Consider the following 24,310-nt stretch of genomic DNA (forward strand, 5'->3'; position numbering starts at 1 on the left):
TCCATCTGGCTCGGTTGTATTCTCGGACTCTGCCAGCGTTTTGAAAGCTTCATTTGGCGGAAACGTCAAACATCCCTGGATAGCCGAGCTATCAGAAGTAGCTGTCCGAAAAAACATCACTCTGTGTTGGGTCCCCGGGCACTCTAACATCCCGGGCAACGAAATAGCTGATCAGCTCGCAAACGTCGGAACCCAAATGGATCCTCCCAACCAAGCAGTACCGTCTCCAGATGCAATCAAATGGCTAAAACAGAAAATCAAATTATGTTGGTCCCATGAGTGGAACCACATACACGACAATATACTCAGAGAGGTCAAAAATTCTACTGATACATGGAATGATCGGAAAACCGTCAGCGAGAGACGCATTTTAACCCGTCTTCGAATAGGTCATACCCGACTTACCCACGAGTACCTGATGGAAAAGGAAGATCCCCCTGTCTGTATTGCCTGTAAAATCCCGCTTAGTGTCAAACATATTATCCTGAACTGTCCGCAGTACCATCAAGCCCGAGTTGAAAGTGGGCTTGCAGATAACCTTCGACAGGTTCTTTCCAACTGTCCCACCGAAGAAAAGAAGATTTTGACCTTTCTACAAAAAAGCAAATTAATAAGTCGCATTTAGACGAAAACAAAACAAAACTGCTCTTAGCTAAAAGCCGTAAAAATACTTCTATATTCTTCTTCACAGATGGAAAAATGCATTGCTACGCACAGTGCTACCATAGATATAAGGTACACCGGGGTAAGTGTGGACGCGGGGTAAGTGTGGACGATGGCTATAAAAACAATACTGTGCACTATTTTTTCAAACTTTTGATGCAGAATGTTCAATTTACTTGTAATCTATCCAATAACTGTGAAAAAGATACGATTCAGACAATAACGGATGTTTACAGCGACTTTTTCGGAATTTTCTATTTTCAACTACGATGTCGAGTTGATGTGCATCTCTTTCAATTGCAAATTTCTCCTAAACTAGCTGGCTCTCGATGAAAAACTCTACATTGAAACAATCCTTACATTCCAAACAACCAGTTAGGAAAAGAAACGGCGATTAAAAATTAAGAAAAAAGAGTTTATTTACAAAAAACTAAAATTTTGTCTCCAACCCCTACCTGGGGTAAGTGTGGACGGCTTTAAAAAGACTTGATGTTTACTCATTTTTTCAATTTTCTGTCCTTCATCCTTTATGAGTTGTATTATTTAACGATATTTAGCATTCGGATCATGAAAATTTGAGTAAAGTACTTATTTGTTTTGTGTTTTTGATAAAATCGGATCTCGTGTGTTGTAACATAAATTACACACTATAATTACAGTATCATGGACTTTTTTCAAAATTTTGGACGGTTCGAGCAATAAAGTAACGTATTCAACCAAGAAAACACACATTTTTTGAAAATTTCCTGAGAAATCAAAGGGAAAATCTACCGTCCACACTTACCCCATAAAGCGGGGTAAGTGAAGACACCAGCCGTCCATAGCGATCTACGTGATAACTTTTTTCGCTTTGCTTCTATCGAGCTCATCTCTTCAGCTTTTGTAAACAACATGTTCTGCATCACATTGAACGTCAATTTATCAAAATTGCTCCACTGCTGATTTTTTAATGATTTTTTAAATTTGAACTATACGAAAACCCGTCCACACTTACCCCGGTGTACCTTACTGATATTCTCGTGAATAGTTAATTGAATCTATATTAAATTCAAGAAATTAAAATATGAATTTCCGTTTATGGGTAAACGGACATGATGCGCATCGCCCTGCCTTGACATGTTTATTAAAAATCGTTCAAATAATAGAAATCAGCACCAACACGTGAAAAGGGTCTATGTTCATATATGACGTTTCGAGAAAAACGCGTTTGAAAATTTTGCAATCTTTTTCAAATCGCTAATTAAAATTCACGAGGAATCTCCCTAGTCTTTATGGTCAAAACGGTGCGTAGGATCATTCTAAGTATTTTTTTATCGATACGACGGTTTTATCACTGTTTTATAATGTAAAACTAGCTCGCAATTGTTTATAGACCCTAGCTGGAGTATGAAATTCGTCTAAATGTTTTATACACCCTTCGCTTTGTACTGTATGTCTCATATGTGTGAGTGAGATGGAGATAAAGTTTCCCCTAGTTTTTGACAAAAGCTTATGGTTCTAGCTATAGGAGTGAGTGAATAGCTTTCCGCATTCTTCCCCTTTTAATGTTTTGCATCTAGACCGTATGCTTCGTTGTGGAGTAAAGGGTGTATAAAACAATCTGTGTGAGGATAATGTCATTTTATGGCCTTAATTTTTTTAGATCCTTTACTCAAACTGCATTATAAACCTTACGAAAACTGAAAATTAAAAACGGTTTTTGTGTTAAGTAGAGCTTATATTGAGCTATTTGAATCCACTGAAACCCGGTTTTGTTTACTTTGTCTTTTATACCCTTTTCTCATGTTGCTGCTGAAATAATAATTGAATTAGGAAATTTTTCGTTGTGTGATGATTAAAAAGATCAATGTCAATCATTAGAACAGATGACAGGTGTTGTTGTTTGAGCCCTTACAACAAACGCTTCGAAAATCGCTGAACTAAATTAATTGCTTGCAATTCTTTTATAAGTAAAAACTAGAAAAAAATATCAAGGAGAATTTAGTACTCACCACAGCGCCCAGAACTGGCGAGAAGCTGCGTTTAACTATTTGCGGAGGTACGTTTCTGTTAATATCAGACTTCGGAGGCACCGGTTTTACAGTGCGATCGAACTGGGGGATCTTGGGTGGTTTTGGAGGATCTACAACGCTCTGCATTTCTTTCAAAAGTCGCTTGCGTTCTTCCTCCGCTCGATGCTGTTCTTCTTCTTTCTCTCGAATTCTGCGCCTGGAAGTGAGTATGTATCAACTTTATTTAAGGCACTACGGCCATGTTTCACCTAACTTACCGTCGCATAGCTTCTTCTTCGATCGTGGATGCTTCTTGTGGAGTAATCATCTTGCCATGTTCTTGCTGTATTTCAGCCTGTTTGATCATTTCCTTAAGATTTTTGTTTTCCAACATCTATTGAGAAATAAATCTCTAAATAAATTTCAAATGTAATGAAAACAATTTCAAACATTACATAGTCGTTCTGCGCCAGTTCCATTTGCATAAGCTTGTGTCTCTGCTCTACAAGCTGCTTGCGCAGTTCCATTTTCTCCTCATCGTCGACCGATGTTTGTTCCTTGGCAAAGGTTTGATCCATTTGCTGCGCCGTTGTTATAATTTCCCGTTCATTCTGGATCGATTTATCCAAGAGCTTCTCCTGTTCTTCGAGTGCGACTTGTTTGGGTTTCCCATCGTAAATTTGCAAAGCCGCAGCTTTGCTGTTACGATCTACCAAAGGTCGAGCATTCGGTTGAGCGCTGCCAAAACTATCATCTTTCATCGGTATGTCGCTGACATTTTGGTATTCAATGTCATCTGGATACTCGATATCTAGAAAAAAAAATTCATAAGTAAAAATTTTAAAAATTTTACGTAAACATACTGAGGTGATAGTCGATTGGCGGTAACGAGCTGGGAATCGATCGTGGATTTTTGCAGCACATTGGATATCGCAACATAAAGTCATAGTAGCCACCTTCAACTCTCAAAATCGGATTTTTATAAACAACATCGGGATCCCACTAAAAGTGAAAAAAAACCACTTTTTCATTACAGAAAACCAATACTTACTTAGAAAAATGCATATTGATAATCTTACATCTGTTAATATGTCGAAAAGCACCCACAAAGGCGTATCTTTGGACGGAATGCCCCTTGAGTCTGCATCCATGAGCACAACGTGTTCTTTAATCGATCTAGATGTCCAATAGGTTCGATACGGGAGTTCCAAACGCTCATGTATCTTCCCAGCAGTCATGCCAGCAACCAAAAGATGGGCCGGCACATTGACCAAATACTCATACTTGATGCTAGAAGCCTCGAAATCCTGCTTCGACCGGCAATCAACAATCAACATGCTAAACTTGCTGTCGTTGATCATGGTGTACAAATCTCCGGCATCTACGTAAAGCTTCCGGTTGCTGACTTTCGGTTCCACTTGGATTACGGGGCTGATAGCTCTGCTAGCTTCACGCATCTTTTTCGTATTGGCCATTGCATAACGACGGCCAAGGCTGTCCTTTAATTTTTCTAGCTTGTCCATTATGACGTGAACCTCCTTATTGCTTCCGAGGACCTCCAAGACTTTCGTCTTTTTGTCGGAATAATCTTTGTTATCCTTGATGGCTTTCAGCAGCAATATATAGCGCATATACAACACATAGGCGTTTTCCTCATCGCGATCCAAATAATGACGATCAGCCAATTCCTTCAACTTATTGGCACTTCCGCACAAATGCAGAACTTTTCTGGCAGTCGTGCTTTTCTCTATTTTGTAAATTTGGTCCAAATCTTCCAAGCAGGTGCCCAAGTGTAATTGCTTTGGCTGAGTCATTTTTTTCAACTTTTTGTCGCTTGAAATAAACACTCATAAATTCTCATCGGAGGTAAACTTTAAAGCACTAGTTGCCAAAAGCGTAATCGGTGTTCTCGATTATTCCGTAAAATTGGCGAAATGCAATAGAATTATATTAGGAAAATTTAATATTATTATTCCGCTGATAACAAGCAATGTCACTCGCTTTTTTGCTACATTTACACTGTAAAGCTGCAAACCCAAGTTAATTTTCAAATTAAACTTCATGATTAACTCATTTGACCCACATTTGGGTAAAATTATTCCCAACCAACCAAATGAACCAAATTCATCATCATTAGAGGTGCCAGCTGTCCTGATTTTTCAGGATTTAAATGTCTTGATGTCGAGAAACTGTTCTTATTTTTTTAAAACTCTAGCGTAACGTTTCATAAGGGCGAAACTAGCAGTTAGCTCGAAACGAGAAAAACGCGTTTGAAAATTCGGAACACCTATTCAAATCCTATTTAAAAAATCGACCACTTTTTGTTCAACAAAATAAAAAAAATGTGCATTATATTCACTTATTGTTCGATGATTATCAAGAACTTTAACTTTTTTTACTTAATTTCAGAGACTTTCGAGTTTCGCCCTTTTATTGTTTTCGATTTCAGTTACGCCTGCAAGTTTCGCCCAATTGATCGGCCGTTTTTGTTTTGGTTTTGAAGTTTCGCCCATTCTTCACGCAAAAACTAATTAGGCCGTTTTGTCACACACGGTCAACTCAGTTACGCCTATTGGCCCTACACGGATAGAAAAATTCACTCCATTTTGAATAGGCGTAACTTCACGTACCAACGAAAATGCATCAACAGGAAGTTTCGCCCAATTGAATTTGATCAATAATTTGAAAGTTTTAAGTTTTCGCGTCGTCATCGCATATGTGCACCAAGTTTCACACCCGTACAACAATACGGATTTGACGTTTGAGTTGAAGATTCGGATCTTAGTTCGTAGAGAGATCTGGCTTGAGCGCCAGATGTTTCGGAGACTCGTAAACGCAAATCGGGCTTTTCTGATCCGGGTTTCGATGTCCTTCTTAGTACCACCATCACGTAATCCGGCTACCAAGATACTAGAAGCAGGCGAAATGCAGGTGCTGTAAATTTACAGTTAACGCCTTAATTTGTGCAACAGATAAGCAGCTTCCTGGCTATCCTGGAGTTCATAGCGTCATATCATGATCTGAACCGAAAATTACCATCGGTTAGACGAGTTTAAATATTCTATTACTGATTTGTTCGAAGTTCGACTTTTAGTTCAATAACAAATTCGATTATAATTTAGATGTTTTAATTGAGAATCAGGACAATTCAGGACATTTTAAAAGCCAATTTTCAAAAATCAGTTCAATTCGCCTCTAGAAAATCAGAACAAATCCTGGAAAATCAGGACACTTGGCACCTCTGCTCTAAATTAAATAATTCTCGCGTGAGCTTTCATTACGTCGAATGAAACAGAAACACCGAACCGAGAAAAACGCTTCTGAAATTTGAAGAGTGTTTTTCAAATCCTATTTTCATTCCTTCGCCGATAACCCTTCAAAAAATACGCAATATTCATGGAAACTAATTGTGTCAGATATTCCACATTATGAATTTAATTTTTTGCAATTTTTAGAGCTATTTTTTAATCATATAGGAACATACGACATATTCGAACATAAATCGTTCATACGTCTGAACACATTCGTCGTTTGGAGGGGAAATTTGTTTCATTCGTCTCTTTTCTTTCGTCCTTTGATTCTTTCAACTTGCACATACGTCCAAATGTTTCTCATGTAAATACTATGGAAAATTTTCAATTTTCTTGGCGTAGTGGCTGTTTAATATCTATAGTGTAGCGGTAAATTGGTGAGTAAATGCATAATGAAATGTGTGAATCGGGTGCGCCATCGGTCAAATCAGCTCGCTGCTGCTGATCAGCTTTCTGTTGCCGACCAGCTGGAGGGGAAATTTGTCTCATTCGTCCTTTGATTCGTTCAACTTGCACTTACGCCCAAATGTTTCTGAGGCAATTACCGGTAAATTTTCAATTTTCTCGGCATAGTGAATGTTAACTTATTGAGTTGTCGAGTGCAGCGGTAAATTTATTAGTGAATGCGTAATAAAAGTCTGAATCGGGTGATTGGGTGACTAACAGCAGCAGGCTGCTGCCGCTCAGCCTGATGCAGTTAGTTGTATGTTTGCTGCTACTGCTGCTGTTCGGTTTCTTTTCCTTGCTGCATTATTTTACAGCGTTCGAAAGCCTGCTTGAGTACCGATTTAAGAACGCTTGAAAAGAAGAATCTGAAATAATATTCATTGCCAGGTTGATATTCTGATAACCTCTACCTGTATACACTTGTTTGCTCATGGAATCCATAGCGAATGTGCTAGGTTTTTCTTCCTCTGCACATTCGCCGTTTGGAAGAAGGGACTGTAGGGAATATTGGAAGTGAAATAGAAAAATATGAAAATTATGTGTTAAATGAAGTGGGAGGAAAAAATGCGGAATTATTATATAATTATTTTATAAATGGTAATTCTGAATCGATCTATTCATTAACGGTTAAATTGTAGACTGGCAACATGCAAAGCTTAGCGAGAGAACTTGATCGAGAGAGTTGATTGAGGTTCAAAGGTGAGAATTTGAGAATAAGCATCCTTCCATCACATCATCATCATCATCAAGGAGAAAGACGTTCGATGGTTGAAAAGTTCTCTGAGAGAGAAATCGTATTGGGTCGGCCGAGTATCGGCCATCAGTCAACAAAGAATTGTTGAGAAGCACGGACTTTTTATCGCGTCGTGTGATTTGAAGTTGAATGTAAAAGAAAGGTGAAGAGTCTGAATAGTGAAAAAAAGTGCAGTTGATGATAAATAAGGTGCATCAGTCACGACAATGGCACAGTCGGTAGTCGTGTAAGTATAATTTATCAGAGAATATGGTTGCTGAAGTTTAGGATTCCAAAATGGGAATGTGCTATACTTGATGGTTTGATGTTGGAAAACTTCATGTTTTCTAAGATGGCGACCGAAAACTTTTGGCTGTCCAATGTGATAGATATTGGAGGTGAAGATGCTATGTGTATCGCTTATTTTTTTCTTGGTGTATCCATTTTAATGCGCGGCAATTTATTTTTAAATCTTGAAAGAATGTTCAATTAAAGGGTGCGTTGAACTGATTATCAAAAAAAAAAAAAAATCTAAAGTAGAAGGAATTTATTTCAAAAAGAGCAAGTATAATCCCGTTGGGGTAAATAAAGTCCCCAAAGGGTCCCACTAGGGTGAATAACAGTCCCTAGTGGGTTGACTAAATGGAAAAATGTAAAAAAAAAAAAAGAAAAAAAATTAGTTCCGTTGGGGTAAATAAAGTCCCCAAGGGTCCCACTAGGGTGAATGACAGTCCCTAGTGGGTTGACTGAATTGAAAAATGTAAAAAAAAAAAGTCCCATTGGGGTAAATAAAGTCCCCAAAGGGTCCCACTAGGGTGAATGAGAGTCCCTAGTGGGTTGACTAAATTGAAAAATGGTAAAAAAAAATAGTCCCATTGGGGTAAATAAAGTCCCCAAAGGGTCTCACTAGGGTGAATGAGAGTCCCTAGTGGGTTGACTAAATTGAAAAAAAAGTAAAATATAGTCCCGTTGGGGTAAATAAAGTCCCCAAAGGGTTCCACTAGGGTGAATGACAGTCCCTAGTAAGTTGACTGAATTGAAAAATGTGAAAAAAAATATATAGTCCCTTGGGGTAAATAAAGTCCCTAAAGGATTCCACTAGGGTGAATAACAGTCCCTGGTGGGCTGACGAAGTGGGAGGAATGTAAAAGAAAATGAAAAAAAAATATATTTAAAAGATTTCAAATAATAGAGCAGAAAAAAACGATGACAAAATGAAAGCATAAGAAGTCTAGAAGATGATAATAGAGAAAGCAAAGATGAAACAATGAGAAAATAAAATAATCAAAAAATAAAAGAAATGAATTTGGAACTTGAGAAAAGATGGTAAAATAAAAGAAGTAAAGTTGTAACTTGAGAAACAAGAAGATAAATGTGCAATGAAGTTTTAAAAATAGTGAAGATTATAAGGTAAAAAAAAAGGAAAAAAGGTAAAAGTTGAAAAGATTAAAAGATGAGAGATGAAATCCTGGAACAACAGATGTTTAGGTAAAGAAGGTGGATAGATAAGACGAAAAGAAGATAAAAAGATGAATAATTGAGAGAGTAAAGACTGCTTGAAGCATTGACTCTGCTGAGGTTATGAGCAAATAAAACGATTCATAAAATATGAAAAGAAAAGAGAATGTAATGTTTTACATTAAAATAATGCTAAATTTAAAGAAAAACCAACAGTTCAAAAATGAGAAGATGATAGAACAGATCCTGAAGCTGCGTTATTCGTTAAGAAGAAGTAAACCAAATTAATACCAAAAATGGGGGAAAAGTCTGCAAAGGGTGTAGATTGCAACTAACACAATTGAAAAAGTCCTAACAGGGTTTTTAAAGCCAATTTGTAAAACAAATTTGGATTATATTTAAAAACGGGTATTTAACTGAAATAGAGGTCGTGGTTGGACAAGAGAGAAGTTTCAACTTTATAGGTAGTTGAAAAAAAAACAAATGGTATAAAGTTAAGTGTCAAGTTAAAAAAAAATTATTATTACGTATAATAAACTGCTAGTGAAATTAATGACTTCCTGAAAATATAAATTGAGAGCAAAGTCCTGAGTAAATAAAAATAAAGATAAAAAAACGAATTGAAATGATAGAGAGACAAGACAAAGTAAAGTTCTAGAGCTCGTATAAAAATGAGAGAGAAGTTTCAACTTTAAAGGTAGTTGAAAGTAAACAGAAACAAAAAAGACAAGTGTCAAGTTAAAAAAAAAAGTTAGTTAAAAAAGAAACAATATATTAAACTGCTAGTGAAATTAATGACTTGCTGAAAAGATGAATTGAAAGGAATCCAAAAAAGGGTCGGCCAGCTGCAAAATAAGAAGTATGGCGATAAATCATCAAATGATGAGGTAAGAAAATTAAATAGTAAAATGAAGAAATAAGGGAAGAGATAATGAAAAAGTTTTAATTTGAAATGCTTGAGAGATAAGAAAAAGTAAAGATCTAAAAATGATAAGACGAGAAAATCTGAGGGGGTGAAATTTAGAAAAAATTGGGACAAATTAAACGATGAAAATATATTGGGAAGAAAAAGAGAGCTTAAACTAAAAAATATTAGATAGTAAGGTAGCAAATCATAGGAAAGAAGAGTTGAAGATAATAAAAAAAATTTTTTTTTGTATACCTTGAAACATCAACTGATAAGAATATGAGAAGCTAGGAAGAAGAGACGAAAGAATGAAATGTTTAGAAATGCGTAATTAGTGACGTGGCATAAAAAAAAAATTTGATCCAAAATAAATGCTGTGTAAGATAATACTATTTTGAATTTGAAGAACTGAAAATTTTGAATATCTTCGTGTGAGTAATTTCTCAATGATTTTCAAATCGCAATTTTAAAAGTAGACAATTTTTTGTTAGAGGTAATGATAGTTAGTTGTAAAATCAATTTGATTGTGATTACTTGTAGGAAATCTGTATATATAAAAAGCAATTTCTGTATGTTTGTTTGTTTGTTTGTTTGTTTGTTTGTCCTCTATAGACTCAGCCGTATTAAGAGCCAGAGATCTGAAATTTGGCATGGATGTTCATTAGGACTTTTGGAAGGATTTTTGCAATTATTACTAAACAGTGAATTCGGAAGTGCATCTGGAAAATGCTTGGAAATTGGCGTATTCATACAAACTGTTCATAGCATATTCCATGTCCAAAGCGAAACGGAGTTCGTATGGGATCAGCTAGTATGTAATAAATTAAGATGATGGTCCCGTTAGATCGCGAAAATTTCGTTAAAAATGATTATAATTGGTGAGAAGTTGAAAGTAACACTGAAGAAAAAGGTATAACTCAAAGTTAAATCAAAAGTTAAGTGTCATTTGACCAAGACATTAGCAATTGAGTGAAGATCAGAAATTTATAAAACCGTTAATAATCAGAGATCAGAGAAATTTATAAAACCGTTAATAATCAGAGAAATGTGTAAAACAGTTATTAGTCGAGAGTCAAAAAAAAAAAAAATTAAAAATTAAGGATCCTGGTTTGAAAGGCTAGAAGCTGAAATTTGAAAACGAACATACATATATACGATCTTAGAGTTACGTTATTTTTCTTTGAAGAGATATAATCTACTTAATGCTGAAACCACAGCGTCAATATAGTAATTTTTTACGGATCAGCGTCCATGATGAAGATTCATGATTTAACAGCCAAGAAAAAGATATGTTAAGATTCGGAAAACAGAAGCCTTGAGGCAAGAGTATAAAAACAATATAATAGTGAGTAATTGTAGCATGCGGAAGTAAAAAAAAAATCAAAAATTTAAATTAAAAGGCTTTTGTAGTTGATTTTATTTGTGTGTATTGATGATCAGTGGAAATAATGAAAAAGTGAACTTTAAGTAATTTGAAAAAGGATCGATTAGCCATGAAATTATCAAACTAAAATTTTTCAAATAACGTTTTCTTAGTTGTCCAAAGAGTATAAAATGTTTATTTAAAAATATTGACAAAGGTTGTAAGCACTTTTGAATATGAGTTGGAATCATGTACAAAAAAATATATATTTTTAAACTTCATGATGAATGAAAGTTCATGAACGAAAATGTTTGGTCGTTAGAAGTCCCACTGTACGGGTGGAGGCGAATGTAGGGAATATTGGAAGTGAAATAGAAAAATATGAAAATTATGTGTTAAATGAAGTGGGAGGAAAAAATGCGGAATTATTATATAATTATTTTATAAATGGTAATTCTGAATCGATCTATTCATTAACGGTTAAATTGTAGACTGGCAACATGCAAAGCTTAGCGAGAGAACTTGATCGAGAGAGTTGATTGAGGTTCAAAGGTGAGAATTTGAGAATAAGCATCCTTCCATCACATCATCATCATCATCAAGGAGAAAGACGTTCGATGGTTGAAAAGTTCTCTGAGAGAGAAATCGTATTGGGTCGGCCGAGTATCGGCCATCAGTCAACAAAGAATTGTTGAGAAGCACGGACTTTTTATCGCGTCGTGTGATTTGAAGTTGAATGTAAAAGAAAGGTGAAGAGTCTGAATAGTGAAAAAAAGTGCAGTTGATGATAAATAAGGTGCATCAGTCACGACAGGGACGTAAGCAACATTGAAATTGGCAATCAAGGTTCTGTTTCATTCGTCATTTTGGAAGTCTTAAATTTTACATATTAAAAGGGTTTAAATTGATTGTTTTATCAATCACATAGGTAGATAATGTTATAATGAAGCTTTTTTAGTGAATATCTCAGTTTTTCATATTTTGTTTCATTCGACGTAATGAAAGCTCACGCGAGAATTTTTCATTTTTGAGTGCAAAGCAACGAGCGTGTAAATTGTTGGGGTGTTGTTTACATATAAAATATTTGGAAATCATATTATTTTCTTTAATAAAACGTAATGTCTGCACCCTGAATCGTGTCCTTTAACATAATTTCAAAGCAATTTTCGTTGAAAAATCGTAAGAAGATGAAGTACTCGACGTCTCCCACACCGTCACGCAGTAACAGCTCGCTGCTCGGAATGGCCTCGTCATCATCTAGGACCACATCACCATTGCCACCTCCGGCAAACTTCAGGAGCAGCGATTGCCTCAGTGCGACTAGTAAAAGCTACAAATATCTCCGGCGGTTCGTCAAATTCGACCAAATGGACTTTGAATTTGCAATGTGGCAGATGCTGTACCTTTTCATAGCGCCCAAGAAAGTGTACCGGAATGTCAACTATAGAAAGCGTAGGCGTAATCTGTTACATTTCTGGAATTACGATTATTCATTTTTTTTTTAAATATTTTAGAAACAAAGTCTCAGTTTGCAAGAGATGACCCTGCTTTCCTTGTCCTATTAGTAGCAGCACTTTGTGGTAATTTGTTTTTACTCTTATCAAAACCAAATGAGGCAAAGGCGTTTCAAAGTTTCCACAGGATTTTTCACATGAATTATTCTGCCCCTACTTTCATAACAGTCCCATATGCAAAAACAAGCAAGCGAGAAAATCAGCTTTTCCTGTTTTGGAATATATTTTGAAATTGTGACCACAACTTTCAGCATAAACGAAAAACATTTGATGGAATGTGTTCTAGGTTGTCATAATAAATCGTAAGACCTGAAATTTTCGAAATTGGGTCGTTGGTAAGGTCGGAAGCACATTTTTTTCGTTATGGGACTGTTATGCGAGCATATTTCAAACCTTTTTTAAATCTACTCGCATAACAGTCCCATACAGAATATGTTTTTCTCACCAAGCTTCTTTCTAAGACATAAAATTGATCATTTCTGAACCTTTAAAAACAATTTTCATTAAAAGAAACATACTTTTGGAAAAATATCGTGAATTCCGCACTGTAAGTTGAATCTTTTTACGATTTTTGATTGCATCTGATAGTTTTTCGCTTAGGAAGATTTTCCTTCCTTCTTACTGACCTGGCTTCGAAAACTAGGGTGCATAATTCGACATCAAGTGAGTTAAATCTTTTTTAAATGATACAAAGCAATAAATCAAAGACTATTTCGCCGAAAGAAGCATTGAAAAGTAACCAAATCCGTGGTATTTCACATATGGGACTGTTATGCGGGTATATTCCATATGGGACAGCCACAAGTTGATATTTTTTTCAAAATTTCTAGAACAAAATCTCTTTTTTTATTGTTTTATATTGAAGCCCTATGTTCAAAATAACGAACTGTCAGGTTAGATGAAAAATGACGAAAATTCATATGGGACTGTTATGCGAGTAGGGGCAGTATTATGATACAAAATAGCGAGCCCGCCCCTCTTTGGTCCATATTCTGGCTAAATAATCTAACAAAATTTCTAACAATTTTTCTTACAGTGACTTCAATCGGATTCGCATGGGTCCTTCGACTGGGAATAGGCCAAAGTATCCTGTTCCTGCTGTACGTTGTATTCGTAGACTGTATCTTTTGCGGTATGATCGTCGCCACCTTGCTATGGTTTGTGGCCAACCGATATCTGCGAGAATCTACAGCAGACATGGACGTCGAATGGGGCTACGCATTCGATGTACATCTGAATGCTTTCTTTCCGCCTTTAATTTTGCTGCATTTTATACAGCTGTTCTTTTATCAAGCTCTGATCAGCCACGAATGGTTTGTTTCAACATTCATCGGTAATACCATTTGGTTGGCCGCTCTAAGTTACTATATTTATATCACCTTTTTGGGATACAACGTTGTACCGAATTTAAGAAACACGAGAATATTTCTGGTCATGTTACCGGTGCTGTTTCTTTTCTACGTGGTAACGCTTATCATCGGTTGGAATTTGAGTGTTTCATTGATGTATTTTTATCATTATCGCGTTCTTTAAGCAACTTTGTGGCACGGCGTACGAATAAATGTATTTATTACATTAAGCTGTTTTTATTTTTTAGATTTTATAATATCAAAACCCAAAGTTTAAACCCGAATTCATAGCATAAAGTAAAATTCAATTTGATGTACGAAGATTGAATGGGACAAAATTTCATTTGAAAATAAGATCGGTTCAATTGTAATAGGTAGTTCAAACTGTTTCTAGAATATTGACATATGCAAACCTTAAGTATACCAATATTAAGTTCTTGAAAATTAAATCGCAGGTCTATACATCAGGTCGGATAAGACACAATGATTAAAGACTATCTATATGTACTCATTTCCAAGAGTCTATAGTACAAAACTCTGTTATTGCAATGTGTCCAAGTCGCATACGATTTTAAATTGAAAAGTAATGAATAACGATTCAATAATAGGGTAATAGTAGACCAAATACATTAAATTTTTCTGATAGGGCTACATCTGTCATAACAACAGTGAGAAATATACAGTGAGTGGCGAGTGAATCAATGATGATTCAGTGAGAGCGCATTGTCACACACTCATCTGGCGCAACCCCTTATAGTAGGTGTGTTCAACAGAACTCAATCGAAATCAATTGAAATGGATTGACAGTTGATCAGCTGTTTTTCCAATTGACTTCGATCGATTTCTATCAGGCTGCTGAATGAACAGCCAGACACTAATACTAACGCGCTGTGTTTATTGTCATTTTGTTATTCAGCTATACACTGTGAGGTTTCTGGATTGATTGTCTTATTTAAAAAAAGCAAAATCGAAATGATCTTTAATTTTATTTTCCAAAACAAAAAAAACTGAGTAAAAGTAAAAGAAAATAAAAAAACAACGATGCGTATAAAGTTTTTTTTAAAAGCTAGCGTTTTATTTTTATTAAATATTTTATTTCTTATATCAATATACAACTTATATAAATTTATTCTCCGGTTAACTTAAAAAACAAAACTAATTTGCTAACATCGTTTTTTTTTCACTCCCCGGGCGGGAGCACCGTATGACGGTTAACATTTAGTCCGCTTAAATCGACATTTGCTTCGGTGCAGCAACTACACTGAAAGATGCTATTAAATACTGCATCTCCGACACAGCACCGCCGACACCACATCGCCCGACATCACTCTCACTGGCACAGCACCATCGAGTCAGAATACCAGGCAGAGTACGACTTTCACAGCAACACCGACCCAGCATGATTGGCACAGCACCACCGACACAGCAGCACCGACCAACACAGCACCACCGACACCGACTTAGCACGGCACAGCACCACCGACTCAGTACACGACAGGGGACACCACACCGAATGACATCACTTTCAAACTTAAAAATTAAAAACAAACCGAATCAGCTGTTTTTTGACAGTAAACAACTGCATTTGTGTTAGTGCGATAGAAACCGATAGAAACGAATCCTGCTCTCGAGCTTGATCGATTTCGATTGGTTTCGATCGAATCCGATTGGCTTCCCGATAGAAAATTTGACAGTTGAAAAATTTCGCCGTTCACATATTTAGTTGGGTGCCGATTTAGTCTGGCTACGAATCAGCCTACTAAATCAATGACCCTATTTAGTATGCCGATTAATCGGGCTATGCTTGAATATGAAATAGATGCCATACTAAATCGGCTGATGAGTAGGCTCACACAATTACGCATGATTTGGTAGCACAATAAGTTGATCGACGTAATCGGGGGGGATCGGTCAATTTAGTAGGTTTTCGTAGGACTCTATTTAGTTGGCAAATTTTAAGCCTATTTAGTATGGAATGGTCGCATAACTGAATTAGTTTTTGACATGTGTTGTGTGATGGAGTTCATCGAAGGGAAAGCTTGACCCACGGTTCGTCAGTGCTCATCAGCAGTTCGTTCGAGTGGCGAGCGGGTTTCTATCGGTTCCGTCATGACGACGTCAACCTGACCAAGTTCCCGGACGTTTGCCGGGCATGCCTGAAGCCGTAATCGAAGGTGTTCATGATTCCGATGAAGGCATCGCTGACGACGCCCTCACCGTGGGCCAGTTTCTGGATGAGGTGCCGGAGGTGAGTTGATGGAATAAATTTTTTTTTTTGGAAAATAGTTTGATTGTTTTCCTCTTATTTCAATAGAAAAACATTCAACATTCAAAACGGATTTCCACCTTCAGGTGCGAGCTGCTGTTGAGTCTGAAGTTTACGGAAGCCTTGGTAGATCGTTGGAATTTTGCAGTGCTTGGATGGCAAGGTTCTCCACAGGTCAGGTCGTTTCCCGACCGGCTACTGTAGGATGCTAGGATCAAAGATTCCGGCATTCTCATTGCCGAATGAGCCAGTTTGCAGGTTCGTGCCTCCACCATCAGGCTACCTGCCAAAAATTCACTTCGACAACCACCTACATTTTTACTACAGAAAAATAAAAATACCTTAACTGGACTTGCTCCGAGATACGAAAATGAACCATTTACATAAATCGCCCTATTTAGTCGGATGGTACTTTTGCGGTCAATCAATCCGGCTATTTAGACGGATTGAGTTGGGTGGTAGGAAGAAAAATCAATTTTTGAGGTCAATCAATCCGGCTATTAAGTACGATTGGGTAGGGTGGTAGGAAAAAAATCGATGTTGGCGGTCAATCAATTCAGCTATTTAGTCGGGTTGCGTAGGGTGGTAGGGAGAAAAATCAATTTTAACGGTCAATCAATCCGGCTATTTAGTACGATTCGGTAGGGTGGTAGAAAAACAATCGATTTTTGTGGTCAATCAATTCTGCTATTTAGTCGGATTGAGTTGGGTGCTACACAGAAAAATCTATTCTTGCTGTCAATCAATCTGGCTATTTAGTACGATTGGGTAGGGTGGTAGGAAAAACAATCGATTTTTGAGGCCAATCAATTCTGCTATTTAGTCGGATTGAGTCGGGTGGTTAATACTAAATAGCTCGTTTGTTACCCCTATTAAATAGCTGAACGTCGAAAATCTCATCAACTTCATCGCCCTACTAATCAGGCGATTAAGTCGGTTCCTACACAATCATGCTACTCATCACCCTATTTGATAGGCCTACGAAATCGGCTTACTAATCGGCTGATGCCCAGCAAAAACTCCCATAAGCGACGTTGCAACAATAGGCCGATTAGTATGATCGGAAATCGGCCGACGCACCCTTCGCGAGCCGACTAAGTATAGTGAATAGTAGGGTGTATTTCCTATCGGGTTCATTGAACGTCAATTGGATTAGTTTCGATCACAACATTGGCTGAGTGAACAACAATTTACCAATCGAAATCGATTGAAACCGATTTCAATTGGCTGTTGAACGGGCTTAGTGTAGTTTTGACCCGTTATCGGAAAAGACTGGGTTAACTCCTTTTTCATGTAAAGTCCTTGTACCCCTTATAGTGTACACAGCATGTACGTCAAAGCAGAGGTGAAAATTAGTAATGTAAGCATGTAAAATCTACACATTATTTTGGAAGCCCGCTCTGCGATGTCAGCCCTTTGATGTTAGCCCTTAAAGTGTCAGAAGGATGGAAAGAAAGAAATAAAAACAAATCAGTTTGTTTTGAATTTCTGTATTCGGCAAGGTATAATTATTATGCTCCTGTTACAGAATAGGATAATATTCAATCAACTCCATCAACTGAACTGATCTTTCAGCATTAACCGATTCATTGAATCGTCGAACGAGATCGGTTACGGCAGAAAGAGTTCTATATTCTGAATGACAAGTTAAAAAACTACCCTTTATTTAGTAAGCCAGCTTTTCTAAATAATGTGTAAAATTGACACGAGGAAACGACACTTTTTTTGACAGATCTCGGCTGTTCGCAATGGGTCAATTTTACAAGTTTAAGGTGTTGCGCCAAATGAGTGTGCAGATCAACCGTTCATCGACGTTCATATATGCATCAGAGGTGCCAGGTGTTTTTTTCATAAATCAGGACACCGCGATGAAAAAAATCAGGATTTTTCAGGGCACCACCAATTAATAAAAATAACATGCAGAACATCTTCTTAGATCGCATAAATAAATGCGAAATACATGCACAGACTAATATATTAGTCTGTGGTTAAACTCTATAAATACTGGTGATTTCCCATGCGCGACTTATGTGCATATCTTAAGCCGTTGCCTTTACCCCCGTTACCATTATCTTTTTGAGTAGAAGACGAGTAGAAGAGAGCATTTAAATGTTACGGTTTTTATAAAATAATTAAATAATTTTCTAATTTTCTTTCCGATTTTTTCACGGAAAAATTGAGTTATTCATGAAATGTGTTACGATTACACCTTCAAAATAACTAAGCGGATGTTGTTCAAAAATTGTTTAATCCCAATTCAATTTTGGGTAGTTTTGGATGACCAAAATACAAAAGTGAACTAAAATTCGATTAGTCATGCTCTGTATAAAAAGTTTGTTGTTGTTGGAAAGCTTTGGAAGGGGATGCGAAAGCAAAAAAGCAAATTCGGAAGACATATTGATTGCTGGTTGGAAGATTGCTGATATAGAAAAAGAGTTTTATTTACAATTTGAAGTTGAAATTTGTCAACAAAAGTAGTTCATTTAAACGGAATGAATGGTTCGTTTACTAAAAGTAATATTTTCACTTTTCGGGTACGTTTAAACGTCGGAAACTATACTAAAGCAAACCGGATAATTGTGATATGTGTTGGTAAATTTGTGAAAAGACAATAATTGTTATTTTGCTTGAGCAATTATCGCATTAAATGGCAAACTTTGTTTTTTTCAGATATTTCGGCGTTATGCAATGTCATACCACCTCCAAGCAAGGCAACAAAAGTTAAGGTGGAGATCGAAAAACCCAACAAAAAGCGTAAACATACAACCGAATCAGCTAATGGTACAGCAGCTCAAAAGCAATGGAGACCTCCTATCGGATGAAGACATGGACAAATCTATTCACGATATAATAAAAGGGATTAAAAAACGACCGGCGAGGACGAGTATGACCTGCTTTTGTATTCCTTCAAAAAGCAATCGAATTATAACTAAATTTTATGGACCGGTTTGTGCAAGTTTTTTTTAGCGAAGGTGTTATAATTTTGGTTGTTTGATTTGGTTGCCAAGCATCATTCAGCTAAGCCAAGCTATTAAGTATGCTTGTAACTTATTGTCAAAGCCCTTTTCGAAAGCATTGAGTACCAGTGAAAAGGTCACATAAAGGGAACAACCGGAAGATTTCACCGGAATAGGTTTGTTGTATTGAATGTGTTTTCACTAACGATTTATTGTTATCACTGCTTCTCTTTAAACCGTTCACAGGATGGATTTTAATTGGTAGAGGACCGACTGGGGAAACCCTCCTATTTGGTATTCCAAGCGCATAAAAGGTGAGTTTTTGTTTCCTTGGATCTAATCTAAAAAGCATCCTTTCGATCTGTATGGTTGGTAATATACTTATAATAATCTCATCTTGAACAGACAAAATTCACCTTTACTGCGGGACATGTCTGGATTTTGCTGTCGTCATCGCCCTGGTACATCCTCCGTAATCTACAAAATGCCTTCCCAGAGCCACCTAAAGCAAAAGCATTGTTTCGAGATTTTCGGGACGTCACTGGAAAGCTTTTGCTGCAAAATACTGTACAATTTACCGGAGGATAGATTAAGATAATATAGGGCCATGAAAAGTAACAAAACGATGCCATGAAGGAAAATTTCCATGCAGTAACATTTGGCTGCATTGCTAAATCGCACAGAAGGCGATTTCCTGTTAAATGTTATTTATCTATATTAACATGTGCCTGTAAACAATAAAAAAAACTTATAGCTTTTACGTAAGCAAATTGTTTTATTTTTAATTTGAAAAAATCTAATACTTATTGGAGAATTTTTAAAATGCATGGGCATCCCCATGTCAAAATATACAGAATTGACTAACCGACGGAAAGCTCGCAAATGTATAAAAGCTCTATAGACACGCTCTGAATAAAACGCCTAAACATAAAAGTGCGTGGAGACACTTTTCTTGAAACTGTAAGGATTTTTATACAGATTAGAGTAACTTTGGTTACCGTGTTGATTATCTTCAAAAATTTTGAATAATAATATAATAGCCCCGTTCAATAGGCAATTGAAATCGGTTTCAATCGATTTCGATTGGTAAATGGTTGTTCACTCAGCCAATGTTTTGGTCGAAACTAATCCAATTGACGTTCAATGAAGCCAATCGAAATCGATCGAAACCAGTCAAAACCAATCAAGCTCGGAGGCAGGATTCATTTCTATCGATTTCTATCACACTACCACACATGCAGTTGTTTACTGTCAGAAACAGCTGATTTGGTTTGTTGTAGCAAAATTATGAGAAGAAATGACAGTGGTGTCATTCGGTGCGGTGTTCTCTGTCGTGTGCTGAGTCGGTGGTGTTGTGCTTGTCGTGCTGAGTCGGCGGTGCTGTATCAGTTGTGCTGGTCGGTGGTGCTCTTCGGTGGTGCTGTGTCAGCTATTCTGGGTCGGTGGTGCTGTGCAGGTATTCTGAGTCGGTGGTGCTGTGCCACTGAAAGTGATGGCGGTCGATGTCGTGTTAGCGGTGCTATGCTAGAAGTGCTGTGTTAATCGTCATCAGACATACAGAGCCCCTGCCCGGGGGGTGAAAAAAAAACGACAGTTTTATGCGGAATTTAACTGTTAAAGAAACATACACACAAATTGAATAAACCATTCAATTAAAATTCTTTTTTGTTTATTATTATTTCTCATGCTTTCCTATCTGCCCTATCGTAACCATCACCTGTGCTTCCACAAATTGACTTAATGCTCCTCCCATGCTACGTCTTTTGTTCCTTTTATGCTGCTTCCGACGCAGCCTCCTGCACCATCATTTGAGGAGAGCGTAGTTACGCGTTTTTTCTTCTTGTCCGGACTCTAAGGGGCCTCTCCTGCAGCATTCCTACCTATGTGGGCAGATTCCGCAACTTCTGGGAGATGTCAGGGCTTTAAGTTCGGTACCGCTATGACCTGGGGCAGGGCCGTCGGGGTGATGTACCATCTCTATGGCGTTAGACACTGGCTGGAACCCTCTAAAATTTTCTCCTATTTTTGTTTATTTGCATTTCTTTATCTGGTCAATCTATATAGGTTGACCATGCAATTCGTTTGCTCGCTACCTCGTCATTAAAAGTACACAGCTGAATTAGAAAATGACAACAACTAAGCGCATTAGTATTAGTGTCTGGCTGTTCATTCAGCAGCCTGATAGAAATCGATCGAAGTCAATTGGAAAAACAGCTGATCAGCTGTCAATCCATTTCAATTGATTTCGATTGAGTTCTGTTGAACACACCTAATAATAATAATCAATTACAAAACAATTGCGAACATTCATTTTTTTTCTTATAAACATCCCTAAAAAAATTAGCTCCACACGGAAAAATTGAGTTATTCATTAAATGTATTGAGATTACACCTTCAAAATAACTAATTGATTGTTGTTCAAAATTTGTATACCCTCAATACAGTTTTGGGTAATTTTGGGTCATCAATATACAGATGCAAACTAAAACTCAATTATTCAGCTCCACTGAACCAAATCAGGCAATAAAATTCACTAAATCGTTTTAATAGCTTTTATTTTAAGGAAGGTGGATATAAAGTACTAGAAAATCCAATAAATGTAATGCTAAAATCCTATAAATTGTACAATTAATTTTTGTCTACGATGTACATAGTATAGACTAATCAAAAATCCAATAAATTTTATACATTCGTTCTGTAATACTACACTATATTAATTGTATCTGAAAATCTAATAAATTTCATAAATATGATTCGATATAGTTTTTAGTAGGTGTGGTTTGAATTCAGAACAAATAATTTTCGGTTCAGGCTGTGAAATTATAAAGAAAAACCGATGTTCGTTAAAATTGTTCTATGTTTACAATCATTATAATGATGGATAGGAAAAACACGGAAAATGGCGAATATTGGATTGTAAAACAGGTAAGTAAGCTAAATGTCTCATTATTTTTCCAATTATCAAAATTAATCCTTCGTATCGCTTTCCCCACAGGAAAAAGAAATATTTCGATGGTGTAAAAGAAGCGCCCCATTCTGATGAACGAGGAGATGTTCTTCCGGAGAGAACTTCACCTGAACTGGATATTCAAATTATTTGAACAAGATTCTAGTAGACCCTCAGGTAAGAATATTGAAAATTTGTCTTTATAAATCATACTCAACAAATTTATTCAGTAAAAATATTTCTTTTATTTTTATTTAAGGTAATAAATTTCTGCCCTCGGAAGGCCCCTGAATCCCCAAATCTATTTCCCGGCAAGATTGACTTCTGGAACGATGCTAGTGTGCATCAAGTGGCAATTTTAATCGCAACGGTGGATTAGCAGCAGGAAAACGGAACATCGACCACTTCAGAAGTTTGAACCATACATGCGTCAGCCAGACCTACAGGTATATGTACATAATTTATCAATAAAAACAATCTAAACTTAAATCACGATGTATCATTTAAACGAAATCCGAAAAAAAACGAAAACATTTATTTCACTGCATTGAACTGTAAATTAAATCAAATTGACAAACTATTACATCCATTGGAATTTCCGATAAAGATAATCAGAACAAAAATCTATACATTTCAAGTTGTGTATACATTCGTAAAAAGTATTGGATTTTCCTTTAGTGCAAAATCACTAAAAAATCTGATAAAGCTTATAGCCAGATTTCGGTCAGTGTCTGTATAAAAAGTTTGCTGTTGTTGGAATGCTTTGGAAGGGGATGTCAAAGCTAAAAATCTTTCGGAATCATGTTGTGTTGTATTGTGATTCACATTGGTTTTTAATTTCAATCGTTTTTAAGATGAAATCATTATTTTTAATTCATTAAAGGTAATTACTTATCATTTAATAATTATTAGTAATTATTTATCATCATTCAACTTAATTCTTTTATCGAATTCTTCTATTTGTAATGTTAAAACAGTCAGTTGGAATAAAAGCATCTACTACAGCCGGTGGAAACTGTCGTTCATGTTTCCGGAAGATTCAACAAAAATTTGAACAAAGATGCGGTCAACTAGCAGGATCCGGAAGACCGAAAGCCAAAAATATGCCGGGGAAAAGTTTGTTGTTCGTTCGAGCTTCGGAAATTGGTGAGTAGATAAAAATGAATATTCTGTCTTACTTGCTTCCATTTTTTTTTGTTTTCTAATTTTGTACTCAGAATACGAAAAGTAACATTACATCTGGTGTGGTGCTATCCAATCTGCATCAGAGTAAAACCAAGGGAATATGAGTTTTGGTTATTCAAGCGCTGCCGTGAGACGCCGCCGGCTGTTTCCGTTGAATTTGGTAAGCATTACGTATTCAATTCTGAAGAGCAAATATTCATATCTACCTATATGTTACATTTTTAGTGTTTTATCAGTATCTGCTTTGTACAATGAAAGTGAAGGCAGCTGAGGCTCCCTCCACCACCAAGAAGCAGGACGAAGATCAGCTCCATTCCATTACGGCAAGCAGAACCATTCCCGATTCAAGTATGAAGAGGAAAATGAAAAGGCCGTTTATAAGAGAAGCTTAAGGCAGATGAAAAAGATCGCCATTCAGTGGAGCCTCCATACGTTGAAAAATGTAAGTATTATTTAATATTCCATAATATTTAATATTCCATAATATTTAATATCCCATGCGGTTTTAATTTAAACTTAAATGTTGTCTGATTTGTCAATCATTGTTTTTTTCTTCCTGTAAGCTTGTGGGAACAGACTGCCCGCATGGAGCAGTATTATACAATGACTATTCGCATTATCTTCTTCCCGAGACACACGAAAGATTACTTCTATAGTTTTGGATTATTAATGTAAGATAAGGCTTATCATTTTTCCATGGAATGGAATCGTATGGACGCACTTTACGATACAGCGAACGGGTCGTTAAGTAGAGTAACGATTCAATTTTTTTGCTTTTTTCTACTCGCTCCGAGCGAGTTGTATGATACGTGGAATCTTAACTTAATGCTTTTCCCATAAAAAGAATAACGATACAACATATCGTGTAGTTTTGATACAATTATTAAAATTAAAATTATTGAAATGGAAATCAGTTTAAAAATTAAAGCGTTTTTTTCACAACACATACATATAATTTATTTAAAATACACATAAATACAAAAAAAAACACTGTTTACACTTCAAATAGTGTCGTCGTGCTGCTGTTCCCGATGCTAATTTGCTGTTGTCGTCTACCGACCCTCCCACCGTTGGAACCGGTGCAATTGCCTAACGGACCGGCTTAACTTAACAATTTTTCCGTTGAAAGGGATCCTTAAGTTAATTCTGGCGTCTGCGTTTTGATCTGAAGACATCCGGCTAGCTGCGACTGAAAAAAATAATTTTCTGTTGGTAAAAC

At 36.5% G+C, this 24,310-nt stretch overlaps 2 protein-coding genes and 2 long non-coding RNA genes across 5 annotated transcripts in view; 3 read left to right on the plus strand and 1 right to left on the minus strand.

Moving 5' to 3' along the window:
- LOC129755210 (ubiquitin carboxyl-terminal hydrolase 8) overlaps positions 1-4,662 on the minus strand; it is a 67,475-nt gene extending 62,813 nt beyond the window's left edge. The window contains exons 1-5 of the mRNA XM_055751585.1: positions 3,734-4,662; positions 3,518-3,656; positions 3,110-3,465; positions 2,933-3,048; positions 2,655-2,871 (exon numbers count right to left, since the gene is read on the minus strand). Coding sequence (XP_055607560.1) covers positions 2,655-2,871; positions 2,933-3,048; positions 3,110-3,465; positions 3,518-3,656; positions 3,734-4,468 — 1,563 coding nt within the window. The 5' untranslated portion in view covers positions 4,469-4,662. The remainder of the gene's footprint in view (positions 1-2,654; positions 2,872-2,932; positions 3,049-3,109; positions 3,466-3,517; positions 3,657-3,733) is intronic.
- Positions 4,663-7,256: 2,594 nt separating this feature from the next.
- LOC129755225 (uncharacterized) lies at positions 7,257-19,684 on the plus strand. Of its 2 annotated transcripts, none has more exons than XR_008739216.1 (4): positions 7,257-7,392; positions 18,673-19,135; positions 19,206-19,273; positions 19,365-19,684. It is a non-coding gene; the product is annotated as an uncharacterized LOC129755225 (long non-coding RNA). The 2 variants fall into 2 exon arrangements; XR_008739215.1 differs by lacking the exon at positions 7,257-7,392 and adding an exon at positions 18,467-18,594.
- On the plus strand, positions 11,895-13,966 carry LOC129755220 (protein unc-50 homolog). The gene is made up of 3 exons (XM_055751607.1): positions 11,895-12,325; positions 12,388-12,453; positions 13,424-13,966. The coding sequence occupies exons 1-3, from the start codon at positions 12,061-12,063 to the stop codon at positions 13,918-13,920; spliced, it is 828 nt and encodes a 275-aa protein (XP_055607582.1). The 5' UTR covers positions 11,895-12,060; the 3' UTR covers positions 13,921-13,966.
- Positions 19,685-22,675: 2,991 nt separating the features above from the next.
- Positions 22,676-23,452, plus strand: LOC129755224 (uncharacterized). Its single transcript, XR_008739214.1, has 4 exons — positions 22,676-22,789; positions 22,884-23,052; positions 23,124-23,251; positions 23,317-23,452. It is a non-coding gene; the product is annotated as an uncharacterized LOC129755224 (long non-coding RNA).
- The last annotated feature ends 858 nt before the right edge of the window (positions 23,453-24,310 follow it).

This window comes from Uranotaenia lowii, chromosome 3 (assembly GCF_029784155.1).
Source record: "Uranotaenia lowii strain MFRU-FL chromosome 3, ASM2978415v1, whole genome shotgun sequence".
Classification (NCBI taxonomy): domain Eukaryota; kingdom Metazoa; phylum Arthropoda; class Insecta; order Diptera; family Culicidae; genus Uranotaenia; species Uranotaenia lowii.